Source organism: Apteryx rowi, unplaced genomic scaffold, assembly GCF_003343035.1.
Source record: "Apteryx rowi isolate R43461 unplaced genomic scaffold, aptRow1 scaffold_213, whole genome shotgun sequence".
NCBI classification, from domain to species: Eukaryota; Metazoa; Chordata; class Aves; order Apterygiformes; family Apterygidae; genus Apteryx; species Apteryx rowi.
In genome coordinates, this window is record NW_020448453.1 from 207291 (window position 1) to 231098 (window position 23808).

The 23808-nt window shown below is 41.5% G+C and overlaps 1 protein-coding gene across 5 annotated transcripts in view; it reads right to left on the bottom strand.

Moving 5' to 3' along the window:
• Positions 1–1806: 1806 nt before the first annotated feature.
• The window catches only part of FAM69C (family with sequence similarity 69 member C), a 23133-nt gene continuing 1131 nt past the window's right edge, over positions 1807–23808 (bottom strand). The window contains exons 1-6 of one of the 5 annotated variants that reach the window (XM_026064335.1): positions 19513–21244; positions 17985–18662; positions 13973–14137; positions 12619–13220; positions 10626–10712; positions 9671–9985 (exon numbers count right to left, since the gene is read on the bottom strand). In XM_026064335.1, the coding sequence (XP_025920120.1) occupies positions 13005–13220; positions 13973–14137; positions 17985–18662; positions 19513–19515 (1062 nt within the window). In that variant the 5' untranslated portion in view covers positions 19516–21244 and the 3' untranslated portion in view covers positions 9671–9985; positions 10626–10712; positions 12619–13004. Of the gene's footprint in view, positions 1896–9670; positions 9986–10625; positions 10713–12011; positions 13221–13972; positions 14138–17984; positions 18663–19512; positions 21245–23808 lie in introns of those variants that run through there. The other 4 variants (XM_026064332.1, XM_026064336.1, XM_026064337.1 and 1 more) reach the window with 4 other exon arrangements.

Sequence of the window (23808 nt, forward strand, 5' to 3'; positions counted from 1 at the left end):
TTCAGAGTATTCGTGGCTTTTCCAATAGCAAGGTCTACTAGGCAACTATTTTATCTGACTCAGGGTGGCTCATTGACATACCCCATCTGATAAATCATAAGGCTGCACAGCCAGCTTAAAATGTTCTGTGCCAGATTCTCAGGCTGTGTAAAAAGCCCCAACTCCATTAACTTCACTGGAGATGTGTCTCTTTATACCAGCTGGCATAGTTTGAAATGCAGCTATTGTCCATGCAGGGGAGAGGACAGGAAATGTCGGAGAGGCAAACACTGACAAATAGGCTGTATTTGACAGCAAACAAGGAGCAGGATGAAATCTCCATTACTTTTTTTTGACGCCGCTATTAAATGCTCCTCTTCTAACTAACACCACAAATCTACTGCTCTTCTTCCCCCCCCCCCCAAGCATCAGGCTTGTGTTGACACAGATCACAACTTATACCGTGGTAAAAATTTTGGTGGATCCTTAAGGTAAGGAGCAGATATTTACAGGTTCTGACAAAATTAGACCAAAACTCCTCAAATATTCATCCTAGACATTAAAAAGCCAATGGTAACAAAATAATTCATAGCCAATTTCCTGGGAAGCTTGAGACACTTAGTGAATAGATCACATAGAAAATATTGACAGAATTCCTCGCTGTGTCAATAGCATGTTTTGGTGCAAGATAATAAAGCCTGCGACATACTGTAGATGCAGCGATTCGTGCCAGTGATTTCCAGATGCTTCCTTGGTAGCTGACAATATCCCTAATTCTTAGCAACAAGCCTTTTCTTTGTCTCTGCACTCACTGATTCAGAGAAGCTGCTTTTTTTTTTTTTCCCTTTCTTTCTTTCTAGCAGATGCCATTCTCTGTTTCTGTCACCATGCACCAAAGAACACATTGCCGATTCGAAAATAAAGGTTTCATTGCCTTCTTCCTGCAAATGTAGCAGGGTAACTGTAGGATGAGGTATGTGTTGTTTTTAATGTTTCTGGCACTGTAGTGAATGGGCCCTAAGTTTCCAGAAAGCCCTCGCTGCCTCCCCCATGCCGTGGAAGTGGGAGGTGAGCCGGGCGCCTACCTGCTCGCACCCAGGTGCTGCCAGTGCCGCTCCAAGTGGAGGAGGAAGCCCAGCTCGCCCAAGCATGGTCCTGCCCCGGGACCCCCGGGATGCRCCCGGTGCTCTCGTTCACCTGACGCGGGGCGGCTTTTCAAAGCATCACTACTTTTGCAGCAAGTCTAGGGGTCAGTTTCAAGGTCTCCAGCGCTGTTTTATTGATGAAAACTAAAATGGATGAAAATTGTGCTAATTAGGAGATCATAACAGCTTTTGACTTAATCTTCAGATCTGTTGTAGGTCATCTGTGGGGGAATATGGGCTCATACAATTATAAACTAATGAGGAGTGTGTTATTCATGACAATGAACTCTTTGTGGTTTATGGTTTACTGAAGAATATTTTTAAAAGAGGACTTTGTACTCTCAGGGCAATTTATGTTGGAACAAGCCTGTTGATAAACTGCAGGTGTCTCATTAAATTCTGGTGGTGATTAGAAGAAGCAGCCATGTGCGGAGATGTTCATCGGGGCTCCGTGACTGGTGCTGTCACGCTTGCTTTTTCCCTAATAGCTACACCCATTACTTAGCATTGATGCTCAGCTGCTGTGAGCAGAACTCTGTAAAAATAGTAGGTTTCCATCCAGAAGCGAATGGCATTGGGCCAGCTATTGATCTACAGATTGACATGTACCCCTTTATAATGACTGTAAGAACACTTGCTCCTTACCTGTTACCTTTCTTCAGGAGTACATTAAAAATAATTTTCCACTTGGTAAACGGAAGCACGCGGCATGATATTTCTACTGGCCATTTTCCTACAGAGAGCTGCAAAGGATTGCTTTATACAGCTATGCTGGAGAGAGAGATTGAGAAAGTTTGTCAGTATTCCCAGTCCTGGTTAAATGGCTTGGCCTGAAGGCAAGATGGATACATGCCCATTTCTTCCCAGCACTGACATGTGTTTGAAAACAGCAGCTTGGCATAACTCTTAAAAAAAAACCAAAAAGCCTAAACAACAACCCTTTTGTATCTGCTACATATACTACTTCTTTGGGGAGAAAAAGCAATAATATTCAAGCTTCTAACAGTAGTGATACATTATTTAGAATACTGCTATTTCTTATTCAGCTGAACAACTACTAATTCTACAGAATTTATTTTATAAGTCTCTGCTGCTTACATGACAATTACCTTTCATAATGTTTGTACCTCCAATGTTTGGTTGGTCTCTTTACATCCTTAATCTTGCAGTCGTGTCTAAGATCGCTAAACAAGAAATGATGGGATTTCCTCAACGTTGAGGGTCTCTTGGGGGAAGTACACAAGTCACACTGTAGAACACCATACTAGCGGACCTGAGTCTGAATTTGTTTTACACTGTGGTCTTGTTCCTGAAGGTCTTCTAAAGAGTATAAGTGTAAAGGGGTCCTAATGTGAATGCAGATTCAGGTATTATTTATGACTCCGGGCTTGTACAGCACTTGGCATACTGAGGCCCTTATCCACGTAGCCTAATACAAACAACAAAATATTTTAAATAAAACCACATAGGCTTAAACGTTTAGGTAGAGATTTAGTCTCAGGACATAAGAATTTTGCCGAGGATTCATCCTGTTGGCAATACAGCTCTGGAGTTCCTTGGCGTTCACGAAACTCTTGTACTCATCATTCCTCAGCCTCCTCAGAGATTGAGTTGGCTTTGGCTAGGCCAGAGTATGAAATCTGTAATTAAGCTTAGAGCAGAAGATGCCTGAAAACAACTGGATAGAGCACTTTTTAAACAGAGACAAATGCTAGCCAAATATGTGCTTTTGGCTCCTTCGTATAAAGAATATCCACAGCTATAAGAAACATTTGGGTATTTGGAGTAATAACTGTTAAGACAGAAGATTATGTTTCTCTGATTTTTAAACTGTGGGTGACATTTTTGGAAAGGATGCAGGCAGGCTTTCAGACATGGAGGTCACCTAATACAACCTCCTGCTCAAAGCAGGCCTTGTTAGACCTATGTATCACTACTGTTAGGCTCAGGGCCTTGTCCTGTCAAGTGTGAGTATCTCCAAGATATACTCCACAACCTCTATGGGCCCCTGTTCCAGTGTTTGACCATCTTTAAAACATCTTTATATGTTTGACCATGTCCCAGCTTTTTCCCATTGCTTCTTGTCCTGTCACCGTGCACCTCTGAGAAGAGTTTGGGTCCACCTTTGCTACACCCTCCAGTTAGCTGTAGACAGCAGTGTCTTCTTAAGGCTGAATAAGCCCAGTTCACAGCCTCTTCTCATAATAATCTCCCCTATTCTTATGCAAGAGTGAGAGAGGCTGTATTCTTTGGTATGTCTTTCTTCTTTTAATTAGAAGACATGGGTTGTTATGTCTATATGTGTCATCTTCTGCTTTTAATTGCACTTCATAGTAGAAGTGTCCACAGAGATATACACAAAGACCCTTTGAAAACCCATACATATTGATCTGACATTGCTCCAGCTTTGCTCTGCATTCCAGCATAATTGCAGCTTGAGTACATGTACTTGGAGCAGCTAGTTTAAATATTTATAGCCGCATAGTAGCACACACCAGCTACCAGATTTTTTCTTCAAGTGCCTTAGCAGGTGTGTGTGCCTGCACTGAAATCCTGGCTGCTTCCAGAGACCACTATCAGCATCTGACCTAGCTGACAGCTCTGTAAATTCCTTGACTACAGATTAGACATCACCTTACTGTGCTTTACTGCCTAAAATATGAAATGGAGCCCATTAAATTCTTTCTCTTCCTTTACACTTTCCCCAAAAGCTGCCTCATTTTGTACTGAATACTCAGAATTTTTTTCTCTATTTCCTGCATTGAAAAGCAGATAGTATTAAATTTGCCCCTATAATCTTTTTGCAGCGTGTGCATTGTGAGAGCAGGTCTTTCTCAGTGAAGATTGTATGAGGCTGTGAAAATCCTGCAACTGTGGGAACAGGGTGAAATCAGTACATGAGCAACTTGCCCAGTGCTATTTGCTTTGTTTCCTTTCATTGCCCTTGACATGAATGCAGTGTTTCCCTGAGGCACCAGCCTCAGCAAGGGAAAGGCTCTTTTCATTGGCCCCGGAGGCAGAGGACCTTGAGTGGTGGCCGAGCTCCCCCTTCCAGAGCCCCACCATTGCGCCAGCACTTGGAGGGGGTCCTCTGCTGAGCAGAGATTAATCCAGCCCCTGCTCTCCTTCRATCTCTGCCCTCTTCAACTGGCTTGCAAGGGTGCCAGTCTGAGAGCATTACAACAGATTTTCCTGCTGTAGATACCTCGGAACTGGGAACTGTGCTAAAAATCGCCACAGCCCATCTGGCAGCCTATTAAGATGTGTTAGAGAAGTGGCTGTTACTTCCTAGTGAACCTGTGCTTGAGAACTGGGGGGGCTAAGGCACATAACTCATTGCCCAACTGTCCAAGCTGTCCTGATCTTAGGGTCTTGTCACTCAGTTTCTGCTTTGGTTCAAAGACTTATTTTAAATGTTTTGATTTCATGCTTTCTGTTTTACCTCCTGTATTTGCAAAAACCAAGACACTGCTCCCCTCTGGCCTTTAGATCATCATGCCTAGGACCGTGTGGGTGACAAAATGCCAAGGTAGCTACATAGCGCTGAGAGCAGGAGCAAGGAGGAACCAATGCGAGCTGTAGCCTTGAGCTGGCAGGCCTTACTTTTGTCCAAGGAAAGGAGGAAAGACAAACCTGTTCCCCACAGCTCGCTGCCCTTTCCCAGAGGCGAGAGGAGGCTGTGATACAGGTGAAGCTGTGGTCCTGCTGCCAGCGTGCCAGACACCACCACTCTGCCTACATGCAGGGCAGTGACAGTGATGCTCTTTGTTGTGGTCCTTGAGGAGTAATTTTGGATTGCTTCTGAGATAGTGCAGCCCCATGTTGCCCTTGCTCTGAGCCAGGGTGAAAAAAGCTCTGGGCTGCGGTGGAACTTTTGTATTCTCACATGTATTAAATGAACATATCACTCATATTACTCCTATCTCTGCCTGCTTGAAATGAAAGGAGCTTCTGCTTTCCTACTGACATGAATCAAGAGTAAACACTGAAATGGCAGCAAGTTATGCCAGTGTAAAGCAAAGTCCAACCTGAGCCTAAAAACATGCCCTAATATTATGTGTGAATTTGTGTAAGTACTTATACAAGGGAAAATGAACATAAAAAGGATGAAGTGGGGCTGAAGATCTGTCCCTGCTATTTAATGTAAATTCCATTTGCAAGCATCTCTGCAGTGCTTATCACTTTCTTGTCCGAGTCTTGGCTTAATTTCTCCTTATTTGAGAGATATCTACAGAAAGGGCAATGCAAACACATGCAGGGTGCTTGCATTACCTAATGCCTCTTAAGCAATATTGCTTTGGCTAATATAATACTGTTCATCTGATATTTTGTAAGAGCTGAAGACTAGAATTTGATCCAACAAATTTAACTCTTTAATCTTCTAGGAAAGTCCAGGGAAATCAATGGGTAAAAAGGCAGAATTTCATTACGCATTCCATTAATTTTTCATTATTTTTATAAATTCTGCAGTGTTCATTCATATTGCTAATTACTCTTGCATTTTCCCAATTTATATAGAATATGAATAATAAAAATGCCATACATTTATGGACTATTCGTGAAGTTACAGTTCAACAAATAGATATACGAGTCTCTGTGTACATACGTAGTGCCTTTACTCCACAGTTGAATAGGATAACTAAAGGAAAAGGCCACGGATATAAGTTTGTAGGGGTTTTTTGTTTCTCCATGGTGTAGTCTGAATACACAGTATCACCAAGAGTCAGTTATAGTCTTAATCCTTGTGAAAGTGTACCTGAATATATGTTTGACAAAACATTTGTTTGTGCATATATAATCTAGAATCAGATGGGATAATACTGATATTATTACATTAAAAGCTAAATTCTGAAAGCTGGAGTAATTACATGGATAATTATTTAGTTGTTGTTAGACATCAAGTCTACCAATCAGGCCCTGGTTCCACGTAATAGATATCTAGCCACTGATAACTATCTGCAAGATAAGAATGGTGCTTAATAGCCATTGAACTAGAGACAAATTTAATCCTTGGGGAACAATGTTCTCCTAAATATTAACTTTCTTGGGACTATGGAGAATATTCATTTCATAAGTACAGTGGTACAGCCTGAAATGTCCCACATGGAAATGGAAAAGAAGTAATTGGCATACATGTGAAATTTGGGGCAGTAAACAGGTCCTGCTTTTTTTTTTTTTTTTTGAATGGAAAAAACCAAAGCTTTAAATTATACAAATACAGAGAAATGTTAATCTATAAATTTGCATGGGGTATTGGCTGAACAATCTATTTGTTCAGCTGTTTGCATTTAGCCAGAGTACCTCTTTTTAGCAATAAACATTAACTTTTGTTCTTTTCTGCAGCTTTACATGTCATACCTTTAAGAGAATGAACCCATTCTGAACTCAATACAGTTTGGTCTTTTCCTGCTGTAGCATGAATCTTGGAGAGATTATGACCAATTTAAGCAGGATGGGGGATTCTGTTTCTAACTAGCTACAACCAAACCACTAAGGAAGCAGCAAGGGAAAAGGAGAGATATTCACAATACTCTCCAGCTTGGATTACACGTATCTTGAAAGCACTAGCAGCAGATGCTTGTGGAAGCGATTATGCACTGGATCTTGCTGCTGTTAYCACATATGCTCATTCGTAGTATAGGAAAAAGCCTCTTCAGTTTGCAGAAAAGAAGCTCAAAGCATATTTCAGAAGGCRAAAATAATCACAGAGTTTTAAAGGAGCTCAGCAATCACACTGCTGTTCAAGGTCCCAAGCCTGCAGGATATTAGTTTATCAAAACTTAAAAAAAACCCCAGGATTATGGACCATAGCTTTTCTAGAGATTTCAGTACTTTTTAAAATACTACAAGCTATAGACATACAACACTTTTATTAAGAAAAGTAGTCTTTCCTCCTTTTTTCTTCTTGGCTGACAAGAAGGCTCTACTTGATAGAGCCTTAGACATATACCTGAATACGGAGATGTCTGTATCTCTTGGGTTTTTGTTGTTGTTGTATATYTTAAAGAACTAYCAAATGAGTGTTCGGGACTTTTTTCCAAGCAAGTCCTTGACTTTTTCTGATTTTTAAATACAGAGTTTCTTACTACCTTTGGTTCTGAGCTCAGTTCTCTCGGATTTTCATTCTTCCCAGCTACTCATTCTTTCATTCTCTACATGCTGCTGCCTTTTTCTGCAAACTGAAAGCCTTGCCAAAAAGTAAACCTTTCCACTGATTTTACTGAGGCTCCTGCAAAGTGCCAGTGCCAGTGACTAAGGCTCTTTGAGAGTGACACGGCCTGTTGCCTGGATTCACTGTAGATTTGTCCCGACAGGCTGATTTCAACTTTTATCTGTGCCAGGCTTCTAAGAGTATCTGCCAAGGTTGCTAGTCTGATTGTACTCCTCCAATGATGCCAGTTGTGGGGTTTTTTTTGCAGTTGGTTGTCCAGATGTGTAAACGGATATTAGAACTGCAAGGCTCCAAAGTTACAACCTGATACTCATTAAAAGCTGCCATTTATTACCTTCCCAGGCCATTACATGCAACAATATGATCTGTTGAAAGTGAAGTAATATGGTATATGGCTTCTTTTATGCTTTTTTTTTTTTTTAATCATGTAAGGAATAAATCAGGTAGCTTGGGTCCATGCTTTTCAAATGGGGGGAAAAAATCAATGAGGAGTCCCTGACTCCTTCAACTTCCAAATCCCATTTTTCACCTGTAGGAAATGTTTTGTTCAATCAGTGTTTCTAATCAAAAGAAAGCAAACCCCTCCCTCTTTCCTCCCCCGTTCCAAATACCTGTTATTATATCTATTGCTGCCTCAAGCAATGTATGTGAATGCTCTCGGGCCGGAGTGGGGTGTCACTGTATTCAAACCAGGGAGTAGCAGGCTTTATATGAGAGATTGCAGCTATAGTTATGACCTGCTGCTCTGGGTTAATCACCATTATGTCAACGCCAAAAGCCCAAGGGAGGCTATGTAAATCTTTTGGGGTGGGGGAGTTTTGCTCCATTCCACATTACCCCAGTGTGTGACTATCACTTGCAGATATTTTTGCAAAGCATATAATACTAAATGGACAAAAATCTGATTTTAAGGAGTAGTTGTTCTGTGCAAATCTTGAGAAGAGGGATGAATTTATCTTTCCTAAAGGTTATGAAGTAGACCTCCAACTGTACTCACCTCTTGTAAAATGTGGGAACAGATAGTGTATTTAGATTATTGCAGAGTTGAAACACATGCCGTTACCCGAGATGCAGAGAAGGAATAAACAATGACTTAATGTCATTCCTGTTTCACGGAGAGCAATAAATATGGGGAGAAAATTGTTGAGTAAGGCACTAACGCACCAAGTGCTATAAATGAATCAAGAGGTAGTGCCATTTTTACAGGGAGAAAAGGAGTGAGGAACAGACTGACCAAGCAAAGAGATGAGGCTCAGATCAATTTAAAGGGAACAGACTTGCTGGATTAAGTGGCCATTTCCAGTGCAGCCAACTGCTATTAATAAATCTATATAAGAGAAGTCATCTTTTATGTGGTATGGGTGAACAAAGAACAGCAGGAAGAACCCTATGCAGTCTGTAATTTCACAAAGCTGCAGTAAAGTAGATACCAAACAGGGATGCCAAGTAGGCAGGTGCTTTGGAGATACTTCAAAGTGAGGGAAGCCAGGCAGAAACCTTTAAGCCAAAGTTAATAGCCTAACCAATATGCAGAAATGAAGTGGGAAGCAAAGATGACTTTAAAGCCACTTTGCGGATCTCCTCCTTTTTAAAATCTGGGGCTCCTTTTTAAAATCTCACCCAGCGGGGCTGGGTGAGAAAATCTCTGCAAAAGATTTTGAGCTTTCATAAAATTTTTCATCACAGTTGGGATGAAAAGTCAACATCACAAAATGCTGAAGGCACTAACAAGCTTCACTATGTAGATCAGTCAAAACACTTTTTAAAAATTGTGATTAATTTCAAACTTCATCTTTTTACTTTGCAAACCTTTTCAGTATGAATTAAGTTAAACTGAGAAATTAACTTGTAGATTTTTCCATTTAGAGGTTTTCAAAACTGAGTATATAATATATATAACTGATATCATTCCTGACAAATTTTCATTTTTTGACTATACCCCAGGAATGTTTCACTGAAGAATTTCCAGCTATTGCTGCTGGCTATTGTATTGCAACAGACTGTGCCAACAGCCAGGGTTCACCAGTACACAAGACTCATTCAATATCCATTTGACCTGGCCATGCCCTCTAAAGTATGGGCCAGCTGGGTATCTCTTTATGTCAGTGCTATTTTTGGTAGCCACTACTGCCAAGGCAGCATGAAAAGGCCTTTGTGAGAAGGAAGAAATGGGCCATGTGGGCCAAATTCTTCACTGCCCAATACCTGTATAGACTTTTGCACCATAAAACATGGGTGTAAAATAATCCATTTTCATGATTGCAATTTGCATCTGCCTGCTTAAGATAAATGGCAACAAAACCAGTATCTTCATTTTCTTTTCTTTGAGTACTGTGGAGATAAAGGCCCATTTTCCTACTCTTTTATTCCTCCTTTGGTCATTGGTACCTATGAAAAAGAAGTTGGAATTTTTCATTTGCATCACGGTAGTATTTTTCTCTTCCTTTTCCTGAGTTTGAGTGACTTTACAAGATGCACAGGGGGCAATGGAGAAACAAGCCCTCTGTGTTCACATAATCTGTTAGATTCTCCTTGTCTTTCTATTCATCAATGAAGGTGTACCAAAGCCAGTCAAAGTTGGCTGCGTAAGTGATATGCAATCTCACAGTGCGGCCAAGAACAAATAATCCATTTGCTTTGCTACTGAGAAGTTTCTAAGGCACTGTTCATGAGGATTGTTCTCTGTGTCCTGAAAAGAAGAAATGAAACCTAATGAGCTGGGAAAGCGTGGGGGAAGGAGGTCCTGTGAGGTGGAGGTGACTGCTGCTAAGCCCTGAAGGGTCTGGAGAAATTTGTCAGAGGCAATTTCCCTTTCTAAATCCTGCCAAGGAGAATGTCCTTCTGAACAGAGTGTAGTTTCTGCCAGCATTTTGCTGCCACCAGGTTTCATTTTACTATGTCCTTTTTCTCCTGTTTTAAAACTGAAACACTGTGATAACAGAAACTTGACCTGACTGTTTGAAATGCAGACCTACAGTTGGGAAGGGGAACCCTACCACGATGGAGTGTATCACTGCTACACAGCATCAGGGGTGGGCTTTGTKCTTGCTCTTTTCTTCTGGTACTTTCTGGGCCCAGAAGGGGGAAAGAATTAATGGGATCAGGGAAACAGGACAGTCATAATATATGAGCTCTGCTCAGGTTCCCCAGCAGCATTTGGGGTATGTACTGAGTTGCTGCTGATCTTGCAAGGATCAGTGCCTTTCAGTTTGGGGGGGACATATGAACCCTGATCATGCCACCAGGCTCTGTTGCAGGTAACAGTGCTCTCTGCTTTCCTACTYCAAGGAACCCCACAGGTTTGCACATGAAACATAAAGGAGAGTTACCTATCCTAATGTCTTTGAAGTCCGTATTCTGTTGAGAGTGAATGGCAACAGTACCAACACAGGCTGATAATCTCAGAATCACAGGAGCTGGGGATAAAAGGCTGTCTCAAGGCAGGATCATCGATTCAGCTACACTTACATCACTCCTGACAGACACTCACTGTAGCCGGTAGTTAAAAATTGTTAGTTATGAAGACTGAAGTTTTCCCAAATGATTTGTTCCAGTGCACCACGGTTCTTACTGTAAGAAAGCCTGTAACAAATGTCTAACCTGAATTTTCCTTGCTACAACTTAACTTCTTTGTTTGTCATATCCACCAAGGAAATTTGGATAGGGCTGCACTCCCCTTCTCTTTGTATTAGCCTTTTTCTGCTTCCAAAACCTGTTACCCTATCTCCCTTCAGTCTCTTCTTCTCCAAACTAAATGCCAGTTTCTTGTCTTACATCATAAACCAAGTTTTCACAAAGTTAGCCATATTTCTGAATTCATTTTTTCCTGTTTCTCATTTATTCCTTTTTCATCTTATCTCTACCTAAAATACTTTATCTGTCCCCAACCCTTTACCATAATCTGATTATATCTTTAATAATTTTCTCCTCCATCAGTTTCACAACTTTGTAACAGAGCTTGTTCTAGAGTTTGGGTTTCTTCTTACTCTGTTTTGCTTTCCTGCTTTTGCAAAGGATGATCTTAAAATATTGAAATATTTTCTGTATTTCTAGTTAGAGAAGTGTGAACTGAACACAACTTTACAAGTCAGGAACTCCTGAGTTCTAGTTCTGGCTTGGAAGCAATTTGTTTTCGGTGCCGCCCCAGGCAGGACAGCTGACCTTGTGCTGTCAATGAGCTTTTTGAGAACGTGAGTGATTTTTAAAATAATGGGAGTTTACTGCAAAAAAATAGGGAAAAAAACACACGAATGGTAGCTTGAAAATTTGAGCTAATCTTGGATTAGTGTCAAGATCTTCTAAGCAGCTCACATTTTTGGTGACAAGCAGTCTTTATCATCACTTTAAAGAACAACTGTTGCCCAGAGATAAAAATCTTACGAATAATTATTGCTCAGAGGCTCCAGGACTGTCATAAAGCTGAGGAATATGAAAATGAAAAACAATAGGTGTTATGTGTCTCACACCCACAAACCAGCATTGTCAGTCTTAAGATTGAAGAGTCCTTTCTGAACTGAGGACTGTCACAGGGTGTTGGTTTATTTTTGCCAGGTTTTTAAGGTCTTCATGCCAAAAACAGCTCATGGGTGTATTAACCAATATTGGGCCTAAACACATACAACATCTTCTGAACTTTTGTGTTAGATTCTCCAGACAAGGCTGCACAAGTTACAAAGGCAAATCTAATGTTTTTATATTAATCTGAGGATCTTTATTTATGTAATTGGTCTCCCTGATTGCAAGATGAGGAATTCTTCCAAAAATTTCCTTTTGTTCATTWAAAAAAAATACTGTGTAAGAAAACTCAGGGTCTTGGTATTCTGTTCAGTGCAAAGGACAGATTGTTGGCATTCCTGGGTCATTCGGCTCTCTGGCAAGCTAGTGCTTATCAAGTGCTCTGATGCTCAAGTGCCTGAGGGCTTGTTCACATGGGAAAACTCAGCAGTATTATTCATATCTCTTCATTGCAGAATAAGAGTATCCACATGGTAATGAAACATGGGTATAACTATATTCCTGTAGAAAAGTCCTAAGTACCTTCATACAATTTCTGCCCAGAAAGTTTGCTATGGCACAAGTAATGCAATATACCAGAGAAAATGCATTTGGGGACACCAAAAACAGAATCTTGTACAAAAGCAGTTCTTCACTCTTGTGGCAATAGATTTCCCTATTTGAGGTTGTCTTTTGATACAGAGCACTCTGTCCCTGCTTTTAAAAACCTCATTGTACTGTGCAATAGAAAGAGACACCACTCACATACTTACCCCCACCCACCCGCACACTATTTTAAATTACTGATATTAGTTTTGCTTCACTTACTTTTCATCTTCAAAGCACCATCCATATGTAAATGCATCATCACTCTGAGCACAGCACTCAGGCAGATGCTATCTGAGCAGTGACTACAGCTCTTGGGGTAAGCAGATGACGTGCTGAATGTTGATGGAGAGCGCCAGCACTAGCTCAGGAAAATAAGCAAGAATGGAATCCAGATAACAAAACAATTTCACGCTTCAAAGGATATTGACAGGACATGCGGCACCTGCAGCCACGAATTTCATTTGCATAGCAGGAAAACAATTTATGTGCTGTAAATGTAATACAATGGATAAGAAGGATGAGGGAGAAAGAAAACACAAGCTGCCTCTCATGCAGCTTCCTTTACAGGGGCTGTGACAAGGCCTTTGCAGTTCTGCCCTTTGCGTCTACTCTGCCCTTTGCAGTTCACGTTGGCTGACCTGAAGCAGATGGTATAACTCAGAGAGAGATTTTGGAGTTCTCTGGTGCATGGTAGCATCCTCATGCGCTGGCTCTGCGCATTCACGCACAGCCTTCTGCAACTGCAACTGCTGGGGGAAGGAAACCAGGGGTCCTCTGAGATTTGGAGAAAACCAGTGACGGAATATTTTGTCACAAATGACCTGCGGAAAGGAAAAAGAGCAGGCTGTTGTCCTTTAGGAGCTGTAACTAATGCCCTGCTGCTTCTCTGGGACTGTAGCAAAGTCTCTTGCATCAGCAGAATCCAAAATGCCTCCAGCCATTCTAAGAGCAAGATATAGAAAAGCAGCTTCTCCCGAGGCTATTCTCTAGCAGAGCAATCCCCCTTGTCTCAGGTTGCTCTTGTACCTCTGCATAACAAGTGGTGAGGGTGAGGGGGTGGGAGAAACGGGCAAAAGGCAGCTGAGCTGTGCTCCCCCAGCCTTTCTGCATGCCATCAGCACAATTTAGCTGAGTTACAACCCACCTCCTTCCAGGTCCGGGCACCCTATGGACTCCTCTCCCCGCTACAGCTGCGTACAAGTTACATATAGTGGAGAAGCACAGCCAGAACCCCCCACAGTTTACAGGCAGACAGCCCTGACTTTACCAGTACTGGTGACAGTAATGATAATCCCCTGCTTCTAGTTCTTCCACTCTCATTTCTGTTGCCATTGGACAGGCAGCCTCTGTAGCAGCTACATGAAAATAAGGCAAATAAATGCTAGTGAATATCAAGGTCTGTCTGCATGCCCCAGGATGGGATTTCTGAATGAGAATGGCGATTACGTAGCCACATTGGAAAAGATGTCTATCTTCATCTCACAGTGTTCTAGTGCATACCATACATTTTGTTGTTAATGTGTTAATGTGATTTTAAAAGAAATGGATGCATAAAGCAGCTGTGTCTACTTACTTGCAAGTTGTTATTGGCTCTCTGCGCTCCACATTTTCTGATTTTCAGATTGCATTTTGAAAAGCAATCAAAAAAATTACAATCTTCATCTGCTGTGCAGTTCTGTTCAAGGATGTCCCTCATTTTGGGTTCAAAAAAGGCCATATCCACATCAATGGCCACAACCTGTGGATCAAAACAACCCATCAACGCTGGCACAGCACAATGGGATAGCAAGCACTCTGAGCAAGCATTCCTTTGCTGTTTTCTCTTGGAAATGCATCTGCCAATAGAGAACTGGGATTACAGTGCAAGAGCTTTCTTTTGCTTAACTGAGCAGCAGTAGTCTTATGAATAGCACTTTTTAACCAATAACAGCCAATGCTTAAGACACCAGGAAAGGCAAAAGTATCTGTGGACAATCCCTGGAGTCAAATGGACTGATTCCTCTTAAACCAGGACTATACAATTTGAGGATTGATTTACTTGCTGTAGTTTATGCAGATGGCTACTCAACCTTTTAATTATATGATGGTAGAGAATTATCCAGGGGCCAGATAGTATCATTTCACAATCTGCCTCTCAGACTAACCGTTGGTCAGCCCTGACTTTAATGTTATGGAGAGGAGCAGTGTGATGTGTACAGCTATCTGCACCTGGCATGGGCTCCCTCAATCCTGTCATTTCATTCAGTGGGTCTGCATCTGTTCAGCTGGAGAAATAACTCCCTGAGGTTTTTTAAAGTTGGGACGGGCTTTGCGCACTCCTGTTTGCTACAGCTTTATTCATTTATCATGCATGGTTCTTACTCTGCTTGCCCAGAAATATGGTCCCTAACAAGGTCCAGTCAGCAACTGGTCTCAGCAGATGAGTGAGGACTGAAGGGACAAATCACTTTTCTTGTCCTGTTATAAGCTCACAAAATACTGAACGTGCAGCACTGCATAGCTGCTGTCTATGCTGGATTCGAAACCATTCCGTGAGTGAAGGGCTGTAGCCTGTTTCTATCAATGTCACTCCACCTATGAATACTCCACTTAAGAAAATCACAGAAATAAACAGGGAAAGAAACGAAGACAGCGACAGGATGGCCGTTGCTTGATTTGAGAAAAACTGTGGGTGAACAAAGTGAAAAATCTCCCTTCAGTGCTATGAATGCAGCAATCAACACACATTCAGACATGATGTTTTTAACATTTAACAATCAGAACCTCGACTCAGAGACTCTATCTTGCAGCAGCTAAAGTAAATTTGCATGGAGGGAAATGTTTGGGACCTGGGCAAAGCAGATTTACTTGGGCTCAAATGATAGTCTCATTTTTAAGATTCAGCCTCCCAAATAACATGGGAAGCTGACCTGTGTGGCTGGAGCAGCAGCTGGATCAGCCCCAGAACTAAAGATGTCTGGTCTGGTAGAAGGCCAAACAAACCTTCTTCAGGCAAAGGAAAAAAACAAGGTCTAATCTTGATTTTATTTTACTCCCCCATCCTCTCCCCTGAGGGAAAATCTTAAAGTGATGAGGCATAGCTTAAAATCTCAAGTATTTTAAAGCTTCCTGGAGAGCTTGATAATCATGACGTAGCCTGGGGAATTTCACGCATTTGGACAGGCAAAATTTTTTTTTTCCTTCTTTCCTTCCTTAAGCTTTCTGCAGTTTTGCTGATAAATTCTTTGGAGATCCTTGTGTCTGGCCTTGGTGCATTGGGGCAGGGCGAAGACACAGTAAAAGGGATGTGGCCTTCCCCAAGACCTTGGGCATTAACAGCCTGGTGAGGTGTCTGCTAACACTGAGCACCTTTAACCATCTGAACAATTGTTCTGCTATGCAGAACAGCCCTGGCTTTTAAACAAGCAGCTGCCAAAGGGTTCTGTGGTTTCACTGAAGATCAGCCATTACAGAAATGTGCAGGCATCCAGCCAGACTCTGTAAAGATATATCTGGGTGATTCTCCACCTGTAATGATAGCAATTTGGTGAGTTTTGTTACGATGGTAAATGATGATGAGGGTATGGAGTCCTGAGGAAATCCAGGAAAGAAACAGTTTGGCTCCTGAYCTAATTTAAGGTTCATGTTAAAGGTGCTGCAATCTTTCTAATTCTCTCTGAGATGCTGTTAAAATAGGAAGCCCTCCTGGAATACAGCATATCCACCCTGATTTCCTCCCAGTTCTACCTCTTACATGGCTCCATGGCAGCTTAATGTTCCCYTGGGTGAACTACCACAGCATCATTTCCTCCCCCCTGCACTGCAGAAACAGCACTGAAGGCTGGAATGAGGGCTGAGGAGCTAGCCCCATCATTTGGAAATGATTCTTATAGTAAAATTGTTGCACTCCAGACATATTCCTGTGTGCCTTGGCAGTATCATTTATTTAGGTGGGATGAGGAATAGTGGGACTATTCTGGGTTTTGTTTTTATTATTATTCTAAACAGGGCACAGGAAACAAACAAGTGAAAAAAATGCTTAAAATAAATAGAAGGGAGAGAAGGGAGGTTGCCTTTGTTCTGTCACTGTTCTGGAACTGATTGGTAAAACAGCCTAGAGTTCCTACTTCTTAGTCTCTTTCCACCCTCACTGATCAGAAGCAATATTTGTTTCCCGCTTCCTCTTTCTGACTATGTATCTCCTATCTCTCCACCCATTGCAGGGATAGCAGGAGATACAGCCAACTAGGTGATGTATGTAATGTACAGCCAGTACACCCATGAGGGACAGAAGTAGCGTCTCACAATTTTCTGTCATTAATTCTCCTAGAAGATACTGAAGTAGAATGCTTTCCTGTGCCATAGGGTCACTGCTGTCTCTGTGGACCTAGAAGTCACGGGAGGATCCTGGAGAACTGAGCCTCACCAAAAGGACTTGTAATGGAAGATGCATCCAATATTCTTTCTCTTCTAAATGAAATCTCTTCTCCTCTGAGTAGGTAGTAAAACAGATGTTTTAACATGTGCTCAGCCATGTCCAGTAATAGCCCTGTGTAACTGAGAAAGATAAGCAAAGTCTGTCTTGAAGAACCTCTGTCATATCTCACTTTGCCTAAACACTGGTATGCCTTTTTTAGTTTCTTACTATAGTTCCCCACCCATTCCCTGTTCAACTGCTGTACTGCACCTGAATAAACAATGTAAGTGAATGGACGGGTGAAGGGGAAGCACTCTAATTGCTCTTAATGGCTACATGTTTAGGTAACATTTGTCCAGTACTCTGAAGATACAAGTACTATATTAACACTCAGTGAGTACCAATTATTATTCAAGTTCCTGAAGATATTTTATATKCACTCAGAGTGCAGAAACTCCACTGATGTCACTGCAAATTGTGAGTCTGGTTCAAATGCTTATTACACAGTGGCTTCAGTCCATACACATAATTCCCACTGAAATCAGTGGAATTTCTGTCTGCAGAGTGAATGCAAGATATATTCAACAATACAGGGGTGGGCCATATCATTATTTAAAAATATTAAATTTGAGGGTACAGCTGTACAATGAAAAGTCAAACAGTACCAGTACCAGGGGGATTCATGTCATCGTCCTTTAATGATTTCCAGACCAAATGAGCTCAGTACTAAAGCAAAAAGATGTGTGTGTTCTCTGTGTGTGTGGGGGGGTCCCCTCATGTCAAACCAGAGAATTCAGCTTTAGCTTTGAAATTCAAAGTTTTTCCTTTCAGCATCACTGCTGGAAATAATTGCTGTGGCTCACTGACAGCTTTTGAGATCTCCTTGCCTTCAGGAGGCATTCTTTGTCAGATCCAATGGACCCTGTCAGTCTCAGTGCATTTGAGCAGGTGAAACAATTCAAAAGTGAATAAACAGTTCTTCTCAAAACAAGCAGCAGGATCCAGCACTCTGAACTGTGGCTGCAGATATTACAAAGGGGAAAAGCAGTAAAGCTCCCATGCCACTTTTAAATGAATTGGTTTTGCAAGAACTTGGCCAAGATACGTGTGAGGAGGGAAGTATGATTTTTACATAGCCACTTTTCAGACTAGAATTTGACCTCAGATTGCTGCAACACACCCAACTTACCGTTAGATCGTGCCTGATAGCAAAATTTTCTGGTTTGATGTCACACAAGTGAAGTCGGTGAGAGAAATCGTTATCAAAATGCTGCACCATATCCAGAAAGCTGAGTGCAATGTCAATGATGGCTCTCACCCTGCTTCGGCTGCCAGCAAGGGAGGGACCAACCACATTTTCCAAGGGAAAAAGAGTTTTGTGCCAGGCATGTCCAGCTGTGAGATACTCCACAGCATAGAAATGTCCACAGGAGCCAATAATTCGTAGCACGTGTTTGCTGAAGTCTTGCAGTAAACTGAAGTAGATATATTCTTCCTGCTGGAGCAAAGACCACATGCTGGCCACCTGTGCTTTCCAATGCGGCCCCTTCCTCCTCATCCACAGGGGCTCCATGGTATTGTTAGATAATTCTAGCCCCAGGACATTTTTGACCTCCAGGGCTACCATCAGCAGAAGCTCTGTTTCAGGAATAGCCTGTGTTTCCACCTCCTCTAGCATACTGAGATGCTGGTAGCTGGAGAAGATTTCCTTTTTGGATTTCAGGATGATGGGCTGGCCTCTCCAGTCAGCCTGGATGACCTTCTTACCTCTGTCATAGTAAAGACAGTGTTTGTACACCAGCTTCTGTGCCACACACAAGTCTTCGCAGAGGTCACCAGTCAGGGCTCCGCTGCTGTAGTCCAGACACTAGAGTGAAAGAACAGAATATTCATAGCAAGACCAGATGCCCCTGGACCACTCAGAAAAAAGACAGAGAATCAGCAACAGTTCTAAGCTCAGAAGGGTTGCTGCAGCTGTGGTACACAAGCGCACGCCTTCTACAGCTACCAGTGACACAACGTTTTTTTTTCAGAAGGCTCTAGAGATCTAGGGGGGAGTCTCACTTCACAACATGGATCTTTGGGATGGCAGAAGGACCGATTTTTTTCTTGGGCAAGGAGATTAAAAGTAACAGGTCATCTAGTCAAATTCTTGTCACATATGAATTCAGTGAGCTAAGCTTTCAACACACTTAGCTGCAATGAGATTCTGGTCTGCAATGCTTTAAGGCACAGAAGATAACTGCCAGTGTAAGTCAAAACTTTTCTGGAAGGTTCAGAGCAGTGTAACTTAAATATCCCCACTTAAACTAGAGGGATTCATAGACAGCTGGATTGCCGAGACCCTCAGCAATCTACGTATTTCCACTTTACACTCAACATGCCCTGAACGAAGCAGTAAGAACCTCCTTCTCCACTATTAGAAAACAAAGAGGTTGCACTCAATGCCTTTTGGGCTAAGAACTTTCAAAATTTTTAAATATTTAAATTCTGTAGGACAAAATGACTTTTCCAGTTTATACATATATGGACTTACCAGAAGTCCCTGTGACATTTTAATATGAAGTGCTTAAATAGTTAATCTTTTAATTGGAAAAAAGCAGTCCATGGAAACATGGGAAGTGCTGCTTGATAGTTAAGTGGTCACTGTAAATTCATAAAAGAACTGCAAGGATTCCCCCATCAGTCCTTCCCTCAACCCATAATTATTTCCATACCATCACTTCCAAACTGTAGGCAGTTGATATATTCCCATGGGCATTCAGAAGTGCAGCTGCAGGGACTGCTCTGGGCAAATCAGTAGAGAGGATGATCAGAGGTCTCTGGTGGAAGGGGAATAGACTGTGGTGGTGTAGAAAGCCAAACACCTGGAAGGCAGCTTGACAGTGTCAGCCTTCTTCATTGCTTTCTGGCATTTGAACTTTTATTTAAACAAGTTGGCAGCTCCCTCTGTTTGTGGAATACTTGCAACGGCTGCCTGACCCCCACCTCATCTGTGACTTGCTGTTACATACACAGGGAACATGAGCATGGAAATTCAAGTGATGTATTTTCTTAAAATAGTCTCTGAGGTGTGCACCAGGGAAATGCTTTCTGATGTCAGGTAATATTCAGTGTTCAATCTTAAAAAAAAAACATTGGGGATGGGTGCAGGATTAAATCTAAAATTCAGGAATGGTACAGGAAATGGTGATAAACTGGCTAAAATAGCTCACAGAGGGCAGTTCAGAGAGGCAAAAAACATATATTTCAATGCTCTAATAGCCCAAAAGAGAATGTTCAGTACCAGCCTAGGAACCAGAGAGGCAAACCCTGACATGCACATTGTGACTCTGAGTCCAGGGTCACACACATGTGTGAAACACACATCTGCCTCCACACGCGCATCAGGATGGTCAAGCAGGTTCACTGGACTGTCYAGACTTCAGAAAGAAACATAATATTCTCAATGGGAGTAGTTCTTACTATCTAGAGCTCTACTTTTAAACTATTTTAGAAAGAAGATATTGAACAGAAGAAATTGGGGGGGGGGGCTGTTTTAGAGCTTCCATCAATCACAATCACATTTAAAATTATTGCTTTCTGATTGTGAAGACCACAACTTAATACTTGTTCTGCTACATTAAGATCTCAGGACATCTCAGTCCTGTAAGTGGATCCACAAAGGCAAACACTTGCCCCTGTGGATAATTTTACTGTGGTCCATTATAGACCATGTTCTCTCACAGAGGGCCTATATGCATGTACCTCTTCCATCTAGAAGAATATGTGCCAGAAGACATGCAATGAAACATGAGAACAGGCAGCCTGGTTTCCTGGGTTGCCATCATGCCATTATTAATGGCATTAGTGAGAAAAAGTAGCTGTGGAAAAGAAATATTGTCTCACTTACAGACATAGGAGCTGAGTCAATTTTGAACCTGGTAAAGAATATATTTAGAATTGTCTGCTGTTCCATTTGAACCAGTAAATCTTTGATTATTAACTTAATATCTGACAAACACAGAGTTTCCAGATCTGATTCTTCTTTACTGAAATTGCACCATGCTTTGGAAACTGTGATCTGTGAAATGGAAATTGACCAAGGACTTCTTCGGATCAGTGACAAAATGCAAATTAAACTTCAAGAAGTGACATTTTCTCCTGGTCACAGATGCAAGCAAGAATTTCAAAAAGGGTTCATTATATAATAATAATAAAAAAAACCACAAACAATTTGAGTAATTTTCAAGAGTTTCTCTACTCACAGAAGTTTCACTGGCTTTAAAAAACTTTTTTTTTTTGCTCATTATAACCTGGAAATTCAGCAAAGCCTGACTTCAACTTTACCTCCTCAACAGATCAGCCCATGGTATCCCAATTTTTGCTGTTTTATGCTTTGCCATAAGCATAATACACTGAGTAAGCTTAGCTTCTCAGTCCTCTCCCTATAACTCCTGTGTTTCCAGCCCTCAGATCATTTCTGTGTTTTTGTTCCTTCCCCACCTCTTCTCTTCATTCCCCCCCCCCCCCGCACAATCTCAGAACCATAGACATCAGAACTGAATGCTGTGTTCCAGTGCTGCAAAACCAGGCAACATCACTTCCCTAACTCTTCTTTTTGAATTCATTCAGAGATTGAATTAGCCTTTGAGGCACAGCCTGCACTGGTAGTGCATGTTGAAGCAGTTATTTGACCCCTTCGTCCTTCCCAYAGTCACACAATTTCCCAAGACAGTTTTCCATCCTATTGGCATAGCTTGTAGTCTTTGTCCCCCAATGTATTAACTTGCATTTTATTGTATTAAAACACATTTTTGTGGACTGAAACCATCTAACCAGGTGATTCAGATTACCCTGCAACAAAAAGGTGGTTTCTTTTGTTATTTACTAACCCAGCAACCTTTGCACTACCTGCAAACTTTACCAGGTAAGATTTTGCATCATCAGGACTGCCGATAAAATRAAGAATCAATTCCCCAAAGAAATCTTCTAGAAACGGTCCTTTACACTGACTACATTAATGATTGCATTTTGAGATCAGTCAATGAAAGACTTTTAAATCTACCTAATGTCTGTGCCCTTTTAATGCCACTAAATGCCAGATTTTTTTAAACCAAAATATGAATGTGATACTAAGCCAAATGCCTTATAGAAAAGCAGCTATACTATAAAAAAAAATTCAAACACAAGAATGGTTTGGATTCAATCATCTGTTTCTGTTTAAAATTTGCTATATTATTTTTAAAATCCTTAGTATACTTACCAAGACAAGTTTAAAAGGCTGGCTATGTTTAAATTCATGTAAAAGTGTCTACTTAGGGTTTACAGCAGTTTAATTCATTTACTATACCACTTTGTGTGGATCAGGCCTGAGACTGAGTCCTGCCTTGTTATGAAGTACTTCTCCAATGTAAATGCAATACTGATCAAGGTTTTAGAAGGCATCAAAATTAATGAGTTACTCTAGAGAACACAGAAAGTGATCACGATATGATTTAGTGCAGTCAAAGTAAACGAAGATGAGATTGGTATTAGGAAACAGTAAGTGGTCTTTTGGAGAGCTGAAGTTCACCTCTGCAAAATGCCCAGTGGTACTTCGGCCTTCCTAATGCAGTACATATCTTCTGCACAGATGTACATTCTCTAAGAAGGAAATAACCCCTTACACATGCCACATGGAAGAGTATATAACCATGCAATTTTCAGCCACTTGCTTAAAAGATTTTAACTTCATCCTCTCTCCTACTGAAAATATTATAGATGGCTAGGAAAACAGTTTTTCTTGGAAGCTGATTTTGCTTTATAAAACATTTGAGACTCAAGCTATCAGATTCTTTATTTTGTAGATAGATTGCACTTTCTATAACTGTGAAACACATGCAGTGCTCAGAAGATGTATAAAGAGCTATTTCCAGGGTGGTGAAGAAAAGGTCCCTTTCTAATACTTCCACTGGAACAACAAACCGTTTACATGTCATCAGGGAAAGCTGTTGCTTGCAAACCTTAACATTACTATTGCAGACTCACCTATGGGATCAAATAAACACAGCATTTTCAACTAGTGTACCTTGGAAGAAGGTTCTGAACTGAACCTTCAGATCACGGTATAATCTTGTCACACAGACAGAGACAAGTTTCCACTCTAGTGCCTGAAAGCTAATCCCTGCCTGGGCTTTTGAAGTTATGTCTAATGCTTTCTAAAGTGTAGGGAAGCGATATATCTCTCTTCCTCTATTTACTCGTGATCGTTGGGATGGCAAGGGACCGGACTTCTTGATCTTGGTGGTTCCTTTCAGCTCCACATGTCTGTGCTCTTGCTAGGAATACACAGATTCCCTTTTACTGTAATCCTGACCTCAGTGGTACTTGGCTTCAGAGCTAACTGTTGGCATAAAAATGCACATCTCACTGCCATTTAAAATATACTGTCAAGACTGATGGTTATAATTACTCTTCCTTTATCACACAGAATTTAGGAAAATTTATGGCCAGCAGTTGTTGCTACCGTAACAGGTTGTTTAGTGTCCATTAGAATTCTTCCCTTTGCTTCCCACCGAAAATATCTTAATTAAATAACAAAATGGAACTCAGAAGTGTTAACCCTTGTTGWTCCTCCTGTCAAAGTACTGAAATTGGCCTTTACTACATAATTCTAAACCTCTTAATATTTTTCCTTACTTTTAGGGAGATTTTAATGAACATTCCCAAACCCTTTCTCGAATTTTGAATAATCTTGTTTTAAATGCCAGCCCCTTTTATCGGACGTAAAGGACACACTCCAAGCTGTGCAGCATTTCTGAGCGACGATTTTTGCACAAGAAAAAACCTTTTTGGGTAAAGAAAAGCGGTCTTTCCATTTCGGCGTAGGCAGAATCTGGAGCGGCCCTTTTTGAAACGTTTTAGAAGGGCGTCTGCACGCCGCGCCGGGCGCGGGCTTCACCGGCCCCCCGAGGGCCAGCCCGCTGTCTGCACCGCGGCCCGGGAGGAGAGCAGCGCGGCTTTCGCGCTGGGCGCCGGCGGTAAAGCCCGCC